This window comes from Podarcis raffonei, chromosome 11 (assembly GCF_027172205.1).
Source record: "Podarcis raffonei isolate rPodRaf1 chromosome 11, rPodRaf1.pri, whole genome shotgun sequence".
Lineage (NCBI taxonomy): Eukaryota > Metazoa > Chordata > Lepidosauria > Squamata > Lacertidae > Podarcis > Podarcis raffonei.
Genome location: NC_070612.1, coordinates 62,887,881 through 62,910,824, shown reverse-complemented (window position 1 = coordinate 62,910,824; position 22,944 = coordinate 62,887,881). Strand labels below are relative to the sequence as shown.

At 40.7% G+C, this 22,944-nt stretch overlaps 1 protein-coding gene across 5 annotated transcripts in view; it reads right to left on the bottom strand.

Moving 5' to 3' along the window:
• The window catches only part of TRPM6 (transient receptor potential cation channel subfamily M member 6), a 92,092-nt gene that overhangs the window by 50,076 nt on the left and 19,072 nt on the right, over positions 1–22,944 (bottom strand). For 3 of the 5 annotated variants that reach the window (XM_053409150.1, XM_053409151.1, XM_053409149.1), the window contains exons 5-21: positions 22,287–22,500; positions 20,801–20,925; positions 19,011–19,182; positions 18,116–18,290; positions 16,180–16,303; positions 15,883–15,955; positions 15,658–15,758; positions 15,314–15,448; positions 14,004–14,057; positions 13,215–13,355; positions 11,883–12,011; positions 10,633–10,913; positions 8,801–9,029; positions 5,958–6,113; positions 4,906–5,049; positions 4,157–4,285; positions 539–790 (exon numbers count right to left, since the gene is read on the bottom strand). In XM_053409150.1, the coding sequence (XP_053265125.1) occupies positions 539–790; positions 4,157–4,285; positions 4,906–5,049; positions 5,958–6,113; positions 8,801–9,029; positions 10,633–10,913; positions 11,883–12,011; positions 13,215–13,355; positions 14,004–14,057; positions 15,314–15,448; positions 15,658–15,758; positions 15,883–15,955; positions 16,180–16,303; positions 18,116–18,290; positions 19,011–19,182; positions 20,801–20,925; positions 22,287–22,500 (2,634 nt within the window). Of the gene's footprint in view, positions 1–538; positions 791–4,156; positions 4,286–4,905; positions 5,050–5,957; positions 6,114–8,800; positions 9,030–10,580; positions 10,914–11,882; positions 12,012–13,214; positions 13,356–14,003; positions 14,058–15,313; positions 15,449–15,657; positions 15,759–15,882; positions 15,956–16,179; positions 16,304–18,115; positions 18,291–19,010; positions 19,183–20,800; positions 20,926–22,286; positions 22,501–22,944 lie in introns of those variants that run through there. The other 2 variants (XM_053409153.1, XM_053409154.1) reach the window with 2 other exon arrangements.

The following is a 22,944-nucleotide window of genomic DNA, read 5'->3' as shown; positions in this document are numbered from 1 at the left end:
CTAAATAATTCAGATATATAAGAATTATTTTCCTCCTCTTATACTTCCAACAACACAGATAGGGCAAAGACAGGCAACGACCTAGTCTGTAAATGTGCATGCTCCCAGATAAAAAATCATGACTCCTTTGCTCTTCCTCCATTCCCCCTGCAGTTGTGCTGCTGTAGGCGAAGCCATGAAACTAGGTTTGAATGTGTCTCACCCCAGGAAAACTACAACCTGTAGCCAAAGTTTGTTCTATGGCTTACCACTCACGGTTTGTCTGGGGGAGATAAACCACAAGTCTGGGTTTGGACAGGAGGCTAAGGACTGCATCCATGGTCTAGCTCACAGCAGCATGGTGACACGTTTGGCTTAGCATGTTGACTAGGCCAGTGCGTGGTGGTGCTTTACATTTCTCTCTACTTCATATATAACGGGCAAAATTTTCATAGGTGAAGATTCAAACTTCATTAGCTGAAATTCTGCCTCTCCTGTAGCTCTATAAGAAAAAGTGGTATCCTTATTTGGAGAAAGTGCTCTGTATCTAAATACTTACCATTTTCCCAATCATTGTCAGATATGGACCTGCACGCTGGTTCACAGCAAAGAAGTCAAGAAGCCGAGTATACCAGAATATTATATCCAGACAGTAAATTAACCTTCCTGCTGTGCGAAGGGGAGGATCTGCCCAGCGCAAGCCAAAACCAGTCATGAACAAGATAATGGCGATAGAATCTGTAAAGTTCCAGTACTCATAAATCCACACTTTCACCTTTTGGCTGAACTTTCCCGGCTCCGAAATAAATACCTAACAGAAAAATGGGAACATCCCTTGAATTTATATGAGGCATGTAAAGAACATGACGTATCTCTGCAGATGATCTTCCTACATAAGTCAGAGGCCACTGGGTCACCTTGGGCAAGCTGTCACCTTTCATCATCAGTTTCCTTGCCCTTAAAATAGTAATGTTAAGGCCCTTTGTGCTGCGGATACAAATGAATCAGATAGAAATGATGGCATGTCTTACATATTGAATATTATTTTCAAATGATTGGTTATTAACAAGAATATTCTCATGGACAAATGGTTTAGAAAGAAGCAAGAATGTATGCTTCACTTATTCTTCTCTTTTTAACTCCTTAATTATTCAAGGCAGGCAACAATTCCCTTATGTGCTCCTATCTGCTGCAATCAGAAGGGAGACTCATTAGCCCTTGTCAAGAAATGTTTGGATTCTGTCCTTTCTTGTTTTTCTGTATATGCTTGGTAACTCTCTCTCTAACAATGTGTTTCACCGGTTTTTATGGAGCTAAGCTAACTACTGGTATTCTGTAATTCTCAAGATCCCCATTCTTGATCCCTTCTTAAAAATTGGTGTACCATGTTCCAGTCCTCAGATCAGAGGCTGATCTTAGGAACAAGTTAAAAATTTAGTCAGAAGAGGGCTGTTCAGGCACTAGGTCCAAAATAACCATTGGATTGTGTCCTATCATTTTTGTCTTGTTCCTGGATGTAGAATGGAATAGTATGATGCTATTGGAGCTCTGAGTGTGTTTCCATTTTTGTGCTTTTAAAAAATACATCTAATTTTGTTGTTGTAAGCCATTTTGGCACATACATATTTTAAAATAAAATATAAGTAAATAGTTGCAGGCCTGGGCACAGAGAAGCTGCAGGGAGCAGCCCAAGGCAGGGGGAAGTTGCAATAAACACGGGAAAACCACTTGGGATTTAAACAGGCCTCAACTTTATGGAGTAAAGATGTCAGCAGGTTTTGGTGCAGGCATTGGATGTGTATCCTGACTTAACCAACTCATCTGCTGGTTGATTATTTGGCATGGTTAACCAAGGTTAAGTATCGCCCTATGACATAAATTGGGAGGACAGAAGCACTTTTCCTGGATCCCTTTAAGAGGATACCCTGATTCCTTGGACCGAGGGTGGGGTGAAGTGGGGGGGCCTCCTGAACTGCCTTCCACCTAGACTAAGGATCCAACTTTATCCGCAATCAAGTTGAGACAATTGCTATGAGGAAGGCAAATTCCCCTGTGGTCCCAAATACGGCGACTGAAGACTTCCATAGCAAGGTCTTACGCTGGGCTTGCCCGCTTCTCTTGACCAGGCCTACACATAAAGCATCAGGTGAGTGGGAACTGAGGCTGAGGCCTGGGCATGGCTGGCTTTTACAGCCAGGGAGAGAACCAGAGAGAAGTTTTCCCTCTGGTCTGCTCCCTGAACAGCACCCCGAGGCTCACCCACAATTGGCTGCAACCATGGGCAAGCCCCAACAGCCAGCAAAGCCGTTGGAGAAGTGATGCCCCTCCTCCCAGCAGGGTCAAAACCAGAAGATCGCCCGGCAGCTGCTACCAGTGGACCACAAATACCACTCCCTGCAGCTGGCAGGGAGCAGTTGTTTCCCACACAGTGCAAAAAGACTTGGTCTGTTTTTTTCTTCTTCGTGCTTTTTATCTGGTTTCAGAATATTTCATTCTTTTTCTATTTAGAACACCATGTGATACCATCCTTGGTTTTCACCCTACACGTACTTCTGCCACTCATAAAAACTAGATCAGGGACCCACATTGGGAGTGTCCCGGGGGTCTGTGAAGAGTCAGGATGGTGGTAAGCAAGTATTTAGTGGAGGTTTTGAACATTGGGAGGAAGCTCGCTGGGTTGCCGAGTTCGGAAATTGGAAAAAGCTCTGCTTGGCTCCATGTTTCCATGACATATAAACAGCTGAGAAAGAGCAAGACTTGAGTTTTTATATTACAAAGTCACAACACAAGCCGCAATGTCACAGCTTCTTAAAGTTTGAAATGAAACACTGCATTGCTTCTCAAAGACTATGCACCCTCAATACATCTCTATTCTTCCTTCTGAAATGTATTTCTGTTTGCTCATTATTTCACGGAGTGAGTGCAGGGGTACAATTGTTAGACGTGTGTTGTTGTTCTTCAAAAGAAACAAATCAGGGGCTTGGTGAAATGGAAAGAAAGGGTTGTAAAATGACAATAAATATTGCATAAGCCCCAGGAGGCATGGAAAAAAAGCAGAACAGCCTTTATAGGTGAAGTAACAAATTAGTTTTACTTTGGTGCAAACAGAAAGAAACAAATCTTTGTCATTTATCAAGGACATGGCAGTCTTGAAAAGGCAAGTTTTCAAAATTAGGAAGGTGGAAAATGAGATGTTTATTTCTTGAACAACAAGGGTTCGCCAGAGGGCCTTTTCAGTTTTGCGAAGCAAATGGTGAAAAAGAGTCTTTGAATGGTTATAAACAAGATTCCTCACATTATATAGCAAAGTCCAATTACATACTGCCAAGATCAAACTGATAAGCAGCAAGTGAAAGGGTGATGTCAAAGTGTTAGCCAAATCTTAGAAAAAAGACATGTATAAATAACTTTATGTGTATGAGTACCACTGAGCTGAATGATGTTATTAGCATGTGTAACAAAATATTAGAGGAATGAAAGCCAAAGGGTGCAATTACCTGATACAATCTAAAGAAAAACGATTTCCAGCACTACACACAGCAAACCCCGGAGAAGTTAATGAAGCGTGTATGTAACACAGAGTCCTGCCCCATTTTATCCAGTGGACCACAACCACCACATAAGTGAAGCAATTGCTTCATGCAGGGGTAGCTGTCCTATAAAGAGAAAAGGGGCAGCGACCCACCAGTGGCAGCCCCTCGTCCCTCTTTAACCCTAGGGCTTGAGCCCTCCCCCTCTCCTTGTCTTCCACATTACAGTCACCCAATCCCTGCATGGCATCTGCAGGAACTGTGGTCTAACCCTGCCCCATAACTCTTCACAAGGAGAGAGATAAATAGCTATTTTCAAATTGCAGAAAAGAACTGCAAACAAAATCCTAAAGACGTAATTTTATGCAAGTTTCTGCATTTATATGTATATAATACATAAAAGGGTTTTGTTTTTTTAAAAAAGCTTTACACCCAAATCTTTTTTATCCCCTGTGTGTGTCATTCAAAAGTGGAAACTTAACTCCAAGCTCCTATTTTTGAAAACTGCAATTATTATTATGAAATTGTACATTGATTCAATTTCATGGAGATTTCTTTTTTGTAGCTTACCCCATAGATAATTGCTTGTCTTAATTCCTATAATAGTCATGGACAGCAGAAACATCAGAATGAAATAAAGGACCTACCTCTCTGACTTTCTCAATGGAGGTGGTGAAAATGTAAATGATCACAAGCCATTCTGGCACACTGGGTGTTGGTTCCATCTCCACCAAGACAGTGTAAGTGAACAGCATGAGAAATGCTAAATAGGCCATCTACAAAACACAATGCGTAGTCCTTATAAACACACATTTGTGGCAAAAAAGAGGAAACTAATAGGTCACACAACACAATCCCCACCACCATTTGTGTAAGCTCTGCAGGGTGGGTGTGCATCATCATCATTACCAATTTATAAACTGTTTCACAGCCTGAAGCCATCAAAGTGGTGTAGAAAAAGATAAAAGTAATAATACAAATTCTAAAAACAATGACAATTACTCTAAAAATAATAAAACCATCCCTACATTTGTACACTTACTGTTTCATAAATGACTGGGTGATCTCTAAGGAATCCTTCTTAACACCTTTCATAGGTGTTAAGCCTGGTTTCTAGGACAAACTAGGGCATGCAGTACTCTCAGCAGTGCTGCATCCAAGGAACACATTTGCCAGGCAGCCATGCGTGGGGCCAGACAGTCCCTTAGGTAACCTGACCACAAATTGTTTGGGATCATGAGCAACCATAGCAGGCAGGTCAGGAGCTCCAAGACTATGGCAACATAAGATCCAAGGGAGTATAAGATTATGCTCCAAGACTGTGGAAGTTGCCACAGCTAAGAACCATGAGCCCTCACACAGAAGGAGGGGCAACCAGTCATAAACAATGACTGACCGTGTGAAACCAGAACTTCACAATTGGAGCATTGTAGAATTCATACACTTTCCTAGTTGCAGGAAGGCTTCCCTGCTCATTATTGCCGGGAAAATTCTGGCTTTCCTCTTGCTTCTCAACTCCTTTCTCTAAATCATAATGGCTCTGTATAAGAAAACAAAGTGCTCGTGTTAGTGGTTATCCAGCTCCATAAGAAACTTCTATTATGCAGATTCTGTACATAAGCAAAAAGGAAAAGAAATCTGGAGTAGTGACGTTGGAATACACTGTGCTGGGTAAATATATTTTTATATTATTATATAAATATAATAATTGCTATTTTCTGTTCACAAAGCAATAATAACTAGGTTGTTTTCCATAAACAAATACATGAGTTAAGCATTCAAGCTTAAACTATAATTGTAAACAGTAATGTTGAGATTATTGTTCTGAATTTGAACTGAACCTGAAGACCTTTTGTAGTTCCAACACCTTAAGAAGAGAAATTAACATTCAGCCCAGAAAGATGTTCAAAGTTTATTTAAAAAAAGAGAGAGAGAGAATGCCGATATATCTGCACACCATAAAAATATACGTATTTTGTTTATCATCCATAGGCTCTTGTGCATCTAATTATAACATTCCTTTAGTGGGTCATTTGAGATGGAAAACAGAAAATATTCTCATGGAATTCACATTTTTAGCGAGAAGTTATAGAGAATTTGTATTTTTCTAAAGTAAATTTTCCTTCTAGCATCCTATCCCAGGGAAAGAGCATATGCTATCCATGCAGAGAATCCCAGGATCTATTCCCAGCCCTTTCCAAAACCCTAGAGACCTATTGTCAGTCATCCTAAATAGCACCAAGCTATGTCAATTAATGGTCTAGCACAGTACTTGTAATGTCAATGATATATATGGGAAAGCAAATGCTTAGCCCTGCCTAACAGCATCAGAGTCTAGTTCTGCACTTTTCTAGCATCTACCACATTATAGAACTAAACGTTTAGAATTAAAAAGCTATATGTTCCACATTTAGGAAAAATGAAATCTAAACCTGGTACCATACTAACCAATGAGATGTTGTCTTTAACACTGGAAGTGTTAGGATCACCATGATACCATGTGAACTGGTGGAACTCCTGCGACTGAGGTACGTGAGACATTTCAGCCTTGCTTTTAAACTCCAGCATCAAGATGGTAGGAGGCAGAAGAATGCTTAGGATCACCTGCAGGAGCAGGAGGCACTTGGTAAGATTGCATTTGATCCTATCACTAGCCTTTGTATGAGACTAACAAAGAGGAAGGCAGCGGTGGCTGATGCCTACAAAAAGTGAGTCTCTCTCTCATCCTGCCCAACCATTCCCTCTGCTTCACTGCCCAAAGTTCCTCCTAGTTGCTCTAAACCAAAACAAGAAAAAAAGAAATTCAAGCCATTGATGCAAAGGAGGAATCAAGCGTGCAGTTGGAGTGTCTTCCCAATTCTACCCTCTGAATCGGGTGCCTTACTCTGTTGTCCTGTTTTTGGAAGTGGCTGGGTGAACTCAGGAGTAATCAGGACCTCCCAAGTATGCCCAACCCCTGGTGAACGTAGCATGGAAAGGTGTCGAATTTAACCCACAGCTGCAAAAGAAAGTCATGGCTTGAATTTGGACCAGCTGGAAGCCACAGCTTTATCTGCCCTGCACCTATGCCTGGCATCACATAGCATCAAGTGATGGACAGGTGAGCATACCTTGGCCCAAGTTCCCAGCGCTGTTGGATAGCTTCCAGGGCAACCAGTGGGCTATGAAACACTGCCCTCTTGCCAAGGCAGAGAATATTTGGGAGGGATTGGGAGTTTTTAAGCATATGTTCTGGTCCTGATTTTTTTTTTTTAAGCCAGAACATATGCTTACTTCTTGAGATTTCCATTGGGGGGAAAATTGGAAGCATCCACACCATTATGTTGGTATCATCCCAAATCTTGGGTCCAACCTCTCTACTATAGTCAGGAATCAATCTGTGATTCCCAAATCTTTTCACCCTGAGCTTGACCCATTTGACTTCCAGAGAAGGAAAATGTGCAGGCAATAGCATGATGAAGCCAAAGGCCCACCAACCCCTCCTGGTCCCCACAGCTGCCACACACAGATGTGAGCAGGGAAAGCATGATCAGGAAGTATGAGAGCCGCAGAAACAAAGGGCGTGGCTCCTCATCCATGGGGAAACTCTCCTTGTATTTAGTAAGAAGACTCCACAATTCATCAGTAGCTTTCGTCTAAATTCTCATTTTAAACCAGCCACATGATGTGCAGAATTGTTGCTGTTACCAAGGCAGGAATAAATGCCAGTAAACAACAAGTAGATCATATAGCAAGATTCAAAACACAATATTCCTTTAGTCAGCACAATATCGACAGTGAAAGTACAATCCACTTCTGTGGTAAAATGTGCAACTGTTAACACTACACTTGCGCATGCCAGGTCCAATAAAGTCATAAGCAGTGCATGCATACATGTGCACACATGCCAATACTTAGAAAATTCAGGACATCATAGAGGAGATTCAGAGAAATATAATCCATATGTGTGGCAAACAGAAAGAGCTCCCAAATGGAAAGTAGCATAAGCAATAAGCAAGCAAAAGTGGGGCAAGCAACCAAGGGGGGAGTTGCTAGGTCAAATTAAGCCTCAAGCCACACACACACACACACACACGCAATCTTGCTTGCACGTCCTTCAGCCAGAACAACCTTTTCCCTCCGCTGGCCAGTCAGCCAGCCATTTTCTCTTTCCCAGCAGACTGACATGGTGATGCAGCTCCCTTGAAAACTATGGCTTGGGAAAGAAAACTATTCTAAATCTCTACCTCCTTGTACTGCACACAAATGTGGAAGACACGGGAGCAATTGTTGACTTTGAAAGCTATTACAATGTAATTAAAGGTAGGAGACTTTAAATCTGTGTTTGCTTTGGCAGAAAAGGAACTAAGGTGCTTCCGTGGGAAGGAATATTCCGTACTCCTTTTTATGGGTTTCAAGAGTGCAAGGTACACTCTTCCCTACAGCAGGCCTAGGAGGTGACACTTGCAGAGATAATAAGCAGCTGACTTCTTGAGAAACATAGAGGAGTGTCTTCTAGGAGCTATTCAAGGAGGAGTTTGCTTCCTCTGCCTCAGCAATTCTCTTCCCCCACCCTCAATAATCCTTATCCATCTGTTTGTTGTGACAGATGGATTACGCAGTTTCTGTCCTATAATTTTTTTCCCTTTTGTGACCAGAGATATGACACAATTTTCTACAACTATTTGACAAAGCATGTCCATATGGGACTCTGGAAGAATATGTCTGCTTAACTAAGATTTCTTTATTTAATGATACCATCCCTTCAATAGGTATTTCCGGGGGGGGGGGGGTTCACACATGCACTTTCAGTGCATCCTGTCTGTGATTCATGTACTGCCCTCATATCCTGAGTTCAACAGTGCTGATCTCCAACTCACTCAACAGACTGTCTTGCATTGTGCTAAATGAGCTTTCCCAGGGGACGGAAAGTGGGGTGGCTGGGAAAGTGCTGAAGGGCTCTCAGGAACTGCTTCTGGCCGTGTTCTTGCTCCCACAGTTCATCAGTTGCATTTGCCATGCATGAATACACTGAGTGGTGAACAAGAGCGATGGTGGAGAGAGCACAACATCTTTTGTGACTGGAGCAAAGGACAACAGCAGACCTAATGCAGGCTGCACTATTTGCACAATCCAAGCCAGGACAGTGCACCTAAGTTATCCTCACGCCTGATCTTTGAGAGTCTCCTCTCAACAAGCCCATTGAACTTGAATGAGAGGAGCTGTCATGCAGTGACAGCACAAGATGATTATAAAACCACCCAGCCCTGCTATTGGCACGCAGGATAAGGGGCTGCTGAGAGATGCTGTACCTTAAACCAGGAGTTCTTTCTCATTTTCAGGCGTCCCATCCACATATCAGTCAACAGCATCTGTGTGCACGTGTGAGATACAAAGGGTCGCAATACCACTGACACGGCCAGCTTCAGGCACGTGGAGTTACTCCAGTTCTTCAGCTCGTATGTTAGCAGTTTCATGGCCATCTGCTCATTCTGTTTGAAAGCATTATCCAGCACATCTAGAGCCAGCTGCCCAAACTCACTATGACAGCAAAAGAAAAGCCAGGTGGGGGGGAAATGTTGCCAGTCTTAGAGTACGGACTGAGCACAAATAACAGAGGCAAGCAGTGTGACTTGTATTAAGCGCCTCTCATAGGAACAGCCTGGTCCAAACCGTGGACTCCAGGAGGAATTTCTCCAAGTCAATGTGTGCTTAGGACTGCAGCCATTGTTTCAAATAAGCCCATCATTCTGAGAAATTCTTCTGGTAATCCAGAAATTCTTCCACTTATCTTAGACCCACATCTGTACATCTATAGCAAAACGCCTGATGATTTTAATGGATTTTGGATTTAATGGATTTGGGCTATGAAACCTGCTGAACTCCTTACAGCAAAATTCTGTAAGCACAATTCTATGCCTGCTTACTTAGAAGTAATTTCCACTGTTCAATGGAGCTTACAGTATTTTGACTTTGGCACTAAAACAAATGACATACATTCTAAAAAGAACTTTAAAATGAATGTAAAATATACTGAAATCATAAATAGCTGACCTTCAAGCAGAAGACATAAATGAAATAAATAAAATAATATTGTAAAAATAATTCAAAAATATATTGGCCAATATTTATGCAACAGTATTTAGCTGATAACATCTATATTTCTGAAAATGGAATAATGAGCATTGATAAGCAACTTTAACAATATTTATCTCAGCTCAGTTATGTCAGTTACAATAGAGTTAAAAAACTTTCCTAACAATATTACTAAAAATATTTTTCTAATGTTACACACACACACAATATCAGGAATCAAAATAATAAGATACAAAACCCATTAAAAAAATTCAAGTAAACATGCATGACAAAAATTATATTGCTTCAAATGGACTATGTTCTTAAACTGGAAAGCACACAAGATCCTTCTTGGGAATGTTCCGTGTCAGCTACATGGAATTTCTGTTAAACTAAAAGTTCTGTTTGGAATTTCTGCCTTTTCTTGATGTGCCCAATGGGGCAAATAATGGCATAAAAATAGGTAAGACAAACGTGATAGACGTGAGGATCCTGGCAGTAGAAGTAGATCATCATTGGAATAAATCACCTGATAATACAGGACTAATGAACTTGATAACAAAATGATGGAAACTGGAGATGTTGAAATAATGGTGTTTTTTCTAATAAAAAATGGAGGCACAGAAAATTATACATTAGATGGAATACTGGCTTGTCAGTATTTCTCACCAATTTTCTTTTCATTACTGGGAAACCCAGCCAGATGGGCGGGGCATAACTATTATTATTATTATTATTATTATTATTATTATTATTATTATTAGGAAATGTACTCCTTCAAGAAAATGTACCTTTCAGCTCAGATCAGCCTTTTAAAAACTATTCTCCTCCTTTGCCTGCTAAGCTAAAGGATACCCTTCAGCTGTCACCAGCTCTAATGTTAAGAACAGAAGAAGAGTCCTGCTGGATGAGGCCAAAGGCCCACCTAGTCCAACACTCTTTTCTGGCGGTGGTCAACTAAATGCCCATGGGAAGCCCATTATATAATCTTAGGTGATGGAGAGAAAAATGTCTAACCATTCTAAGCACTGTAGATCTGTATTATCTGAAGTGAAGGGAGAATCCCTACTTTGAATACTTCTTCAGCTCTTCTGACGTGTCATCCTCCATGTTGCTTTGCTTAGCTTCATGTGCCATTGCTCTGTAGAGTTTGCAAGCCACCACAGCCTTGACCATGGCTTCCTTTCCATGCTGCCAAAAGAACATGGCCATCTTCTGCCTTTTCATCAATACTGCCCAAACCAAGAGATCATTATATGGGTATATAAACCCAACTGATTGTTGGTCATCAGAGACAGTAAATTCATCCTTTAGCTTCTTTCTAGTCTTGTGAAGAACAGCTGTTTTTTGCTGCAAGTTAATAAATAAAAAGTTACTCAAAGTCTATCACCTCTATGCACAATTTGCTTAATTCAAACCAAATTTCTGAGTTATAGGGTTATTATCCAAAAGAATTATTAACTATATTAAATGACAGCTATGATAAATACAGAATCACAAATCCACAAAAGGAACCACATTCCATATGAAATAATATACTCAAAGCTCCATATAACAGAATGCAACTATTAATATCAATTTTGTGTTCTATTATATAGAAAAGCAGAAAATTCTGACAAGATTTAATAGGTCAGATCCTTGATCCAGATAGCTCAATATTGTCCACACTGACTGACAAGAGCTTCAGACAGCCGTCTCTCAAGCCCTACCTCAAGATGCCAGGAACTGAACTCACATGTGCTCTACCAGTGAGCCATGGCCTTTCCCATCGCCATTGGCCAGAATGGCCCTCCATTTGAATTTCTTTTTAAATGTTTGTTCAATTGCCTTGGGTCCAAAACTGATTGAACACGCTGCCTTATTCGGAACAAGGAGAAGGAAGGTCTCTTTGCCCTTCCCTTAAAGAGGAACAAATCTAGAGATGTATGACACACATCTAGAGAAGATGCTGCTGACAAGTCTTGCTCTGGATTGTTGGACAGTGGAGAATGGAGAAAGTGGCCTCTCAGAGTTTCTGAAAAACTCTAAGGAACACACATCTAAATTTGTATTAGAAACCCATTGACCTACAGTCATTCACTTTCAAATTTTTCAACCACCCCTCATAACACAGAATAAACCATTATCTCCAAGGGGATTATAGGGAACCAACTGTGCTTCTTAATTTTTGTCTGATTCAAGCCCTGAAAAAGAAACAATTTACTTTAGCCATTGAATCTGCCTCTCACACGTGTATAAACCCACTGGAGTGAGCAAACATGATTTTTCAGCCTACTGGTTTTCTATCAAATTGCATAAGCAAGCAAAGAAACACAGTACTTTGTATTTGTATGGCTGTGCTGTTCGAATGAACTGGGAATGTGAGGTGTTTCCATCAGATCCATTCCTACTCCTCATATGATTATTCTGATGAAGGGAGAAGTTCTGCATCAAGCTGGAGACAACTCTCTGGTTCCATGAAACAAAGAGAAAGAGACAAATGAGATCCAGATCGTCATGATAATGTTTACCAAAACACAGTAACAGAGGTTTATAATTTTCTCTTCCACTTAAAGTAGACAAGGGGAACCTGTGGCACTCCAGATATTGTTGGATGATTGGCCATGCTGGCTTGCACTGTTGGCAGCTGGCATCCAACATCTCAACACATGGCTATTCTCTGCCTCCATGGTCAGAAGCAGCAATGCTTTTGAAGGCCAGTTGCCGGAAACCACAGCAGGCCCTGCTTGTAGGTTTTCCACAGGGATCTGGTTGGCCACTGTGAGAACAGAATGCTGGACTAGATGGGCCACTGGTCTGATCCAGCAGGCTGTTACAATGTCAGGGGAACATAGGGTCGGCAGTCCCGCTGGTGTGTGCACACCTGCAGGGCTATTGCTGCCAATGCGACATGCCCCTGACCGCTCCGTTGCCACGTCAACCTATCCCATCCTGATTCCTGGCGAACACAGTACTACGAGGAGCCACCACTGCTCAGTAGCATGAGCTCACAATGATAAATGGAAAAATAGTTTCCTCTAAATAGGAAGCAAGGGCCCTCAAGGGCCCTGAGTCAACATCCCACGTGATACTGAAAGGCTTTTCTGGGCTCACAAATGCACAAGGTGAGAAAATTGCATTCTATTAGACAGGCATCAGAATGTATTAAAATGATGTCAAGAGATGAGAAGTAGAAAGTTCAAATACTGCCTTATTTTGTAAACAAGCATTATATCCAGTGAAGACACAATAAATATTGATCCCCACAATTCTATTTAACAATTACATCTCAGATAAAAAGATAAATTGGCTAAATTATTGTTAAATTGGCCATTTTTCTATTATTTATTACTCTAGTTTATTATCTGTTAATATGATGCTTCACTGAATGTGGAAACACATTTTTTGTATTTCAATTCTGACTCCTTACTAAATAGCCAAACTGTAATAACATATACACGTTAAACTATTTCCCCTAAAACAGGCATCCCCAAACTTGGCCCTCCAGATGTTTTGGGACTACAATTCCCATCATCCCTGACCACTGGTCCTGTTAGCTAGGGATGATGTGATGGGAGTTGTAGTCCCAAAGCAGTTGGAGTGCCGAGTTTGGGGGTGCCTGCCATAAGCTCTTACTGATGGAAGTAGCTGTGACCAGTTTACTGAGTTTACCTCACGTTTCCTGTAAAGGCTATTGTACAGAACTCGGAAATGCTTTCTTGTGTAGCTGCTCTGATAAGCTCCACCAATCAAGTATTCTATTACCAATCCAATATCAATCAGAGATATTTTATAATCCACAGGAAGAGTACTCTGTAACACAAATATTTGACATTTTATATAACAATCATACTTAAGCATATTAATAGTGCTTTAGAGCACGTATCAAGAATCCTTCACAAAGACTTTATAATCTGAGCTACTAAATAAATGTACAGGAGAATAGTTTAATAGCTTGAGCCACTTATTAGCCAATATCACGTTCCTCAGATTGTCCATATTTAAACATATGATGTTTTTCCTTCAACATCTTTATCATATTGACTGGCTGTGCCCAGATGACATATATCCCACTGATAGCAGCTCTAATCAACTCCCACCTAAAAACCTGTGTCCCCACTGTGGAAGGACTTGTGGATCCAGAATCGGCCTCCACAGTCACTTACGGACTCACTGTTAAGACTGTGTTCATGGAAGACAATCTTACTCAGCTACAAGTGTTCACCAAAGAAGAAGAAAACAGTTCAAGTTCTACTTAGCATGGGTGTCTGTTGCTATTCCTAACATTTTTGAAGTTGCTGCTAGTCTGGTCAGGCTAATTGGATAAGCACAGCTCCCAAGTTGATCATACAGGCCCTATACTATAAAACAGCATATAGCAAGTGGTGATTAAGTTGTGATCGTGGCAAAAACCACCATCTAAAGGAGTTCTAGCTCATCATTCTTCAGAATGTAGATTACCTGTTTCACGTCAGAAACAAGATGACGCAGAAGATGATTTGTTGGCCCTTGTTTCTGGAATGTTAAAAGAAGAATGACAAGAACACAGTGACTAAATTAAAAGAAAGAAACTTTCACTGTATATGAAAGAAGATTAAGAAACAGGACAGCTAGTACATTAATATTTATTAACAGCTAATTTTGTTTAAGTCTTGGGCTGAAGAAAGCTGTATTTAAAAAGAGAAAGCACATTCTTCAGCTGTATTTCCGGCCCATGATCACAACAGAACTGTCTATCAACCAACCAATCACTATCTTCAAATGAGCCTCCTGCCTGCTAAACTGCTTCTTTTTTGGTTTATATAGATTGGGCAAGAGGTGGAGGCTGTGAGACTACAAGAGGAACAGTCTCTCTTTTATCCTCGCTGTCTTATCCTGCATGCCTCCCTCATAGATTTTAAACTGGCCTTTGGGGCATTGCGACCTGCCCTTTACATTTTCTGCCATTCCTCTAATAGAAAATTAAACAGATTGTCAGTTAGTGTTACACTTGTGGAAGGAAAAGCACTTTGTCATAATGCATCCGATACTTCCAAAAGAGCAAAACCCGAGGACCAAGGCACTGAAGGGTTATTTATTTTTAATATATTGTAGAATACTACATTACACGAATAGGGTGAAATTTCCAAACTGTTCTGGAATATGTTTGGTGCACCCAGATCTGCCCCCATCCGAAATCTCTATCATTCCAAACTTTCAGAATGTATACTGACATCCATTTTAGATTTCAGGTGTCCCAGTTTTATGAGGGATGTGATGGGGAGCAGATTCTGAATGATTCATTGTTGCAGAAGCGTCAGCATATTCACAGCAAGGCCTCTGCTGTGACGATGAAGGAAGCTGCAAACAGTCTTGAATAACAAATCGAAAACAACATTATCTGCTCTCTTTTCAATGAAACAAATAGATCAACAGATAAAAGAGGAAGAACAGAAGATGACGTTACTTTGTAGCTTGATTCATCTGACCGTTCATCCATCTAAGATAAAGCCATCCTGACAGGCAGTTCTGCAGGAGCATATACAACAAGACATGCACCTACACAACAGCCGCTCACCAAGACCTATGACCAGAACTATGCAACAAGTTCGGGGGGGGGGACCCACCTAGGCATACTTATAACAGCTTTTTGGATTCTATGCTACAAGTTCAAACATCCATGCAAAAATGCAGAAACGACCTATTGTTCCATTGGAACTACCTCTGAATATTAGCAAAGTAGATACATATTTAAGCAAAATGTATTCAGCATTGGAATTCCAGGCACTCACAGTATTGTACAGTTCTTCCAATCGGGTTATGGTAAGAAAACGGTGCAGATTCACTCCATGTTCTATTAGCAACTTCACAAATTCTACCCGATCCATCACCAGAGCATCAAGCATTGCTTGTTCCAGGGACCCAACCTTCAAACAAGTGCAGGAAATGTAAAGAAAGGGGGAGAAATAATTGTTTTCTTCATAACTTTTGCAATTTCTCGGAGTTATTTGCATTTCAATGCTGGTGAGCAAACTCCAATTCAATATTCTCCTTAAACACAATAAGACATATAAGTACAGGCAGCACAACTGTAAATGTTTGTCCATAATATGTGGAAAATAAATGTGAAAACTACCTTCCAGTGCTGTCCATAAATCAATATATGCTTCTTAGCAATGTCCAGTCTGTTCCAGGCCAGTGCCAGATTTAGCTGATCTGGAGCAGACATATTTGTTCCTACAAAAAGGAAATTATTCTTTTAGATTTTATACAAAATGTTTTTCCTCTTCTACTTCAAAAGTAATTCATATGCATTGCTATGACTTTGAAGAAAGAGGCAGAAATTATTATATGAATGTACCTTTTAAGAGTGCAGTCAGGATTGCCAAATCAATGTCCTGATGCTCATCCGACTCTGCATCAAATATGGTTATCTGTCAAAATAACAAAACATTTTACTAAGAGAAGAGAGAAAACCACCAGACAATTCAGGACTATTGCACATGGTGGGCAAAGGATAGGCAGTAAACTGTGACCTGCAATCATTTTTCTAAACATGATTAATTTAGTGGAACAGCTTCTGAACCCAAGTCAAAATTCAATGGCACTCTAGAGAATGAGATTAATGAAAAGAATTTCATGAATTTATCATACTTACAGAATCCCTGTGTTCCATGCACTCCATTAACATTTTAAATAAGTGGTGGGACTGTTTCTGCCCCAAACTGAAGGTGTTCTGAATCATTAATAATATCTCTTCCTTAAGCTGAGGGCTCAAATTCCTGAGAAAGAAACGTATGTACAAAAGATAATTATTATTTCACCAATAGATACTTATTGTCTGTTACTGTAATACTGTAAATATTTTTCAACAAATTTGTAACACAAAAAGCTTCCCCCATCTCTTTATTTGTACCGCTTGTCCCCTGCACAAGGGCAGCCAATGTATGTGCCCTCCAGATGTTATTGGACTACAACTCCCATCAGCACCAACCTGTTGGACAATGGTCAGGGATTATGGGAGCTGGAGTCCACCAAAATATGGAGGGCATCGCTGAGTCTACCCTTGCACTATATAGTGACTGGAACATCACCCCTAAACAACTGAAGTCAAGGCATGTCCACAAAAAGAATAAAGGGTTCAATTTAGAATGGTTACTTTACACATACTTAGTTGGTTATAGGCATTCCACCTAAGTAACAGTCAATCAGCACCGTACAACCGTGATTGGCAAGTAGTTTGGCTGATGGCTAAATTCTGTTGCCTCTGTCCCACTTACTGTTGTTGACATATGCATAGTTTGTGGAGGAAGAAGAGTTTAAAAGGACCAATAGGATGAACCCAAGGCAATGATGGGTCAACTAGTGGTTGATCTGGATGATGGGCTGCCAGATTTCCACTGTAAAAGCACCAAAATAATAAAAAAGGTAACGGTAAAGGACCCCTGACAGTTAAGTCCAGTCGCAGACGACTCTGGGGTTGCAGCACTCATCTCGCTTTACAGGCCGAGGGAGCCGGTGTTTGTCCGCAGACAGTTTTTCCATGTCATGTGGCCAGCATGACTAAGACATTTCTGGCGAAACCAGAGCAGCGCACGGAAACGCCGTTTACCTTCCCGCCGGAGCGGTACCTATTTATCTACTTGCACTTTGACGTGCTTTCGAACTGCTAGGTTGGCAGGAGCAGGGACCGAGCAACGGGAGCTCACCCCATCGCGGGGATTCAAACCACAGACCTTCTGATCGGCAAGCCCTAGGCTCTGTGGTTTAGAATAATAGCTTATAAATAGTACTGTCAAACGTTAATATGAGCAGTACAATTTCAACAGTGAAAATGTCCAATCTAGATTAAGAGAAACATCTCTGAATGGTAAGAAATATGCTGAAGTTGGTGAAACTGGGCTGGAAGTATTAGACAGTTAAATCTTGAAAAATAGGGCTATTCAGAATATGCACCCTACAACACTTGTAGAGCATCAGAATCATACTTTGACCACCATCCCAGTTTCACTACCAATTGCACCACTTCAGCTACTTCTCTAGAACCACCCTGTGAGGACACAAAAAAGAAAACGGTGGTGACCAGAAGCTTCATCATTTGCCAAGTACATATTCCCAGTACTCCCCACCAGTCAATAAATAAAATAAGGAAGTGACTAGCTAGTAGTACAGGAAGCAAATTTGGTAGGTATGATAAAGAGATAACAGGTGTTATCCAGTGAGTTTTACTCAGAGAAGACCCATTGAAATTAATTAACATGACTAAGTTAGGGCCATTAATTTAAATGGGTCTAGCCTGAGTAAAATTTAGTAGAATACTATGCTACAGCAGATGAAAGGACCAGCAGCAGGGCCAGAAAGGTCCTGGGGAAAGGCCTAGAAAAAGGCTGAGCAATTCTTCTTTCCTTTCTCCAGAGTGAGAAGTTGAGATGCTTACCTGACACTCAACGAGGTTCAGAGACAATCTTATTAAACCATGTTTTTTGTTTTTTAAAAAACACCAAGATTTCTTAGCTATAGCCTTGTTTGATTAAAGGCATCTTTTGCAATGAAGTGGCAAGTGCAAGTAAATGCTGCAAGCTGCAAGTACTCACGTCATGTCTGCTGTGTGCTTATGGGTGAAAGCGAGAAGGTCGGCCGCTCGCCCAGTTCCCTCATAAACTACTACAGGGACAGCCGGCTTGTCCCTCACATATTCCCACACGGTCAGGATCTCATTTGGACCACCTTCCACCAGCAGCCCAACTAAGGGCACTCCTTGTCCCATTCCTATTTCAAACCACATTGAAAATGTTAACAGGACAGAGATCCACAGTGCATATAATAACCCACTTTTGTACCCATCAAGATTTTTAAAAATCACAAGACAAAAAGTAGGGCTATTGCCTGTTTTGTTTTTTAATAGTCAATTAAATGTTTTCCTCAATTATTAATTTCACTGATTACATTTGTATGAACATGCATGTGAGTAAAACATTAATAATTCTGAAGCAAAAAGCATTATTAGTTTTTCCTTTTTAGAAGGAGAACTTAGAAGATGGAAGTGTGACAGAGAAGAAATGATGTATTCTAAAAGCTACAGGTGGCTGGAACTAAGTATTAAAACTGCAGTATTATTTTTTTAATAAAAAATGTACTACTCAATGAATCGGGACATAAGAAAATCTATCAAAACAATTGCCAATTAATTAAGCCTTATTTTTTAACTTTAATTTTAATTGGCAACATTCACCTATCACAATACACCATGGTCAATGGTCACAGTAAATCATACTGAATGAGAGTGCAAAAAGCTTCCACTGTGCTTCTCCCTAAAGATTTGTAAAACAGATTTAAGATACGTTCCAGGCACCAATTTCCTGTAGGGAAAACATGACATGCTGGTATCCAGGAGAAGTTACTTCTCTTCTCTTAGTGCAAAGCCAGCTGTCAGTGGTGCCTGAGATAAGAAGCTTCTTACAAAGTGAACCCAGAACCAGGAGAACTTACTAGAGTGTATTTTCTGGAGTGACAGGTATTTTTCTAGATTCCTCCTGAGTTTCATCTCATTGCCGTATTTGCCCACTGTGCCATCATCAGCCAGTATGAAATGGGAATGCATGCTGTTCAGGGTGCTCAGCTTGCTGAGAGGGTTGCTCAGGGTCTGATACAGGCACACTACCTGAGGAGAATCCAGGTAAAAGCAAAACAAAACAGCCCCACCAAAATACTATAGCATTCTCATTTGGGAAGAGGGTGGGACATCTGCCTGATTTAGACATTTTTATTGCCTAATAGAGAAATAATTTGCTTTATTTCACAAGAAGTCATGGCATCAGCTCTTGATATATTTGCAAAGTATTCTCTAATAATCCTTGTACTCATAGATATTCTATAAGGCAGAAGACCTGAGGTCCTTAGTCATTGCTATTTTAAAAACAACTCTCTTTTACACAGTGCTTTTTTTTCTGGGGGGACGCAGGGGTACGCACACCCCTAAACATTTTGTGAATCTAAGTTTGGCCTCATTGAGGGGCAGTATTTCAAAATGAGTAGGAAAATGAGAGTACCCCTAAATATTTTTTTAGAAAAAGAGCACTGCTTTTACATCATCACCAATCCAGTCTCCAAATAGCAGAATAATGGTACCCTTCCTGAAGTACAACAGGGTTATGGGTGGTATTTAACTACCTTTTGCTCAGAGTAGACTCACTGGAATTAATAAGAATGGTTAAGTTAGGTCAATTAATTTCAATGGGTCTACAACAAGTAAAAGTGGGCCAGATTCAACTAATGAGTGCTACTAGCAGAAGCCAGTTCAATAGTGAACAGTGCAACAGAAGCACAGTGGAGGCTCCCCCCCCCGGCTCCCCCCCTCCAACTGGCTTGAGGAAACTTCCCTAAACAGTGCACAAGGGTAGAAGAGGGGAGATCATTGCATGAAATGCTTGCACTGATGAAACAATCTTCTCAGCACGATGTTGAATTCCCCCCTTGTGTTAATTAAGCCAAACAGGGGCTTAATTTTGAAAACAGGTCATTCAGATATTGCAAACAGGTAACAAATAGGCTTTTTTAAACATCAGGTTGTTTTCAGGAAAGGGTCAGTCTAGATGAAATGGGGGGAGGAATATAGTTGGCATTTTGATGCTTATGTCATCATATAGGTACTGTGAAAAAATGGCATAGATTTCCACAATAAACACCCATCTGGGAAGCACCTTAGATATGAGGTAATCCATACAATAGTTTCTTTCCCATTGCCACTAATATCCATATATATCAGCATTGCATAAATTACATATTTGCATCTGATGGCAAGTTAAAGGTAAAGGTAAAGGTACCCCTGCCCGTACGGGCCAGTCTTGACAGACTCTGGGGTTGTGCGCCCATCTCACTCAAGAGGCCGGGGGCCAGCGCTGTCCGGAGACACTTCCGGGTCACATGGCCAGCGTGACAAGCTGCATCTGGCGAGCCAGCGCAGCACACGGAAACGCCGTTTACCTTCCCGCCAGTAAGCGGTCCCTATTTATCTACTTGCACCTGGGGGTGCTTTCGAACTGCTAGGTTGGCAGGCGCTGGGACCGAGCAACGGGAGCGCACCCTGCCGCGGGGATTCAAACTGCCGACCTTTCGATCGGCAACAAGAATAATTGCATAAAGCACCCTTTTTGCTGGAGATGCAAGTTTGTACATGCGAAAGAGCCCTTCCCTACAGGCAAACCCCTACTATGCAGGCTTTGGGACTGAGGGAAAGAGTGCACTTAAAACAAGAAAACAAAGAACATTCATTAACTCACATCTTTTCCAATGAGGTCCCTCTGGTTCTCAATGATCCCCCAAGGGGGGATTCCAACAGCCAAGATCTTTCTTAAGTACTGAGAGGCATGGAGTTTCAAGGCATCTCCCACATGCTTAGACACACCTAGAAATATTATCACCATCATTAATATTACAAAACAGTTGGCATCTTGCCCTCACAGCATATAATTCTTTGTGCATTGCCTTGTAATCTACTTAGATGAAAGGCGGTCTAGACATGAAATTGTGATAGATTCTACTCAGTATTGATCCAGAGCAGAACTCCAGCGTATAGTTAGCAAGTTAAAAACTTAAACACGTTGTGGGATTCCCAAACAATAGACCAGAGGCAATTGTATTTCATCCAGCAGAGCTTTACTGCTACTGAAGGCAAATGAGCATAATGGTCACAAATTGACACCATCCATAAGAAGTCCAGTTGCAGCAGACTTAAACTTACAATAACTTATAATAAGACCAAAACTTCACACTATATACAAAACACCACACCAGAAGGAGAGACAGAAGGAGAGTCAAACCCAGGCTCCTTCTGGCCTTACTATTCTAGTCAGCATGACCTTGACAGAAGAGATAACAGAACAGTTGAAGCCAGCTGTACTCAGCTTCTCTGAAGGAATAACCCAAACATCACGAACTTTCTGCTTGTTTCTTTGACACAGAGAAGCTTCCAGAACCCTCTTGAATTAATTCGAATAGAAAAGATCTCTAAACATCAGATCAATACTTTCTGTACCAAGAAATGCAAACTGACAGAAATAAATAAGAAATTTACATCACATCCAAACTACAAAAAGGAAATAGCTCATAGCCTAAGAACATGGTGGAGTTACATACAACTAGACTACCATAGAAAAATGTTGTATTTGTGGGACTTCTCCACAAAATTGTGAGCTGTATTTCTTGAATAACACAATACGGTATTTTTCAACCACATAGTTATTCCATCCACACTATGCACTTACACTATTAACAGTCATGGCTTCCCCAAAATAATTTTGGGAACTGTAGTTTGTTAAGGGTGCTGAGAGTTGTTATTATTATATCATGATTATTTACTAAATTTATAAAAATTTTATAGTAAGATCACAGGTTGTCAGGAGACCCCTCAGAAAGCAAAATTCCCAGAAACCACAACAAACTACACAGATCCAAATATTCCACATGACCAAGGCACAGAAGGGTCAAACTGCACACTGGCAGCTCTAAGAAGCTAACCAGCCACAACCTGCCTGTCATCTGAGAAACCAAAGCTATGAGAGGAGGCCTAACTCAGTGGTACAGCATATGCTCTGCATACAAAGGATCCAGGCACAGTTCTTGGCATCTTCATGCAGAATGGGCGGAAATCCTACCTAAAATCCTCAATAATCTAGACAATTCTAAGGTCCAACTCAGTATAAGGCAATTTTCTGTGTTTCTATGTTCCTCAGAGAGAACATGACATTTCAAAAGAGTTTACTGTACCAGTGTTGATGCCTTCTGTTAGTATCCATGCTCCTGTGGTCTCAGCAGCTTTGACCAAGCCTTTGCTCAAAAGCTGCTTAAGTTTAGATGGAAGTTTGAAGTTCTGGATGCCACCATGAACAGAAATGACCAGTTTGGGCAATTCCATCTGCCATTCTTTCACCATGAGTTGCAACAATTGGTCCACTTTGGTATCATAAGAAGTTCTAATATACTGAAAAAATAAACTGTAGTTAGAACTACGCAGAGAGAAAAGGTAGCATATATTTTATAGGGAGGAGATATCATCTTAGTCCTAACCTCATCAATTTGTTGAAAGCTCCAAAAGTTCAAACATTTCCAACTTTTTAAATTGGCCTGTTTTCAAAACCATCACAGTAAAACGCACACACAAAAATAGCATAATGGTACTTTCAAACACAGGAACAAAAATCCATTGATTATGGTGAGGAACTAAAGTACACTATCACTTAATGTATAGCTGAGTAACTCATGTGTGCTTATCTTTTTGTCTCATCATTCAGAGGTGAATATGTTCACTCCTTTAATTTCAAAAGTTTTATGCCAGAGATGATGGAAGTTGTTAGAAGCACTCTATTATATGTGATGGTGGTACTTGATATTTTAGACACATGCATGATATCTCTTGATATTGTAG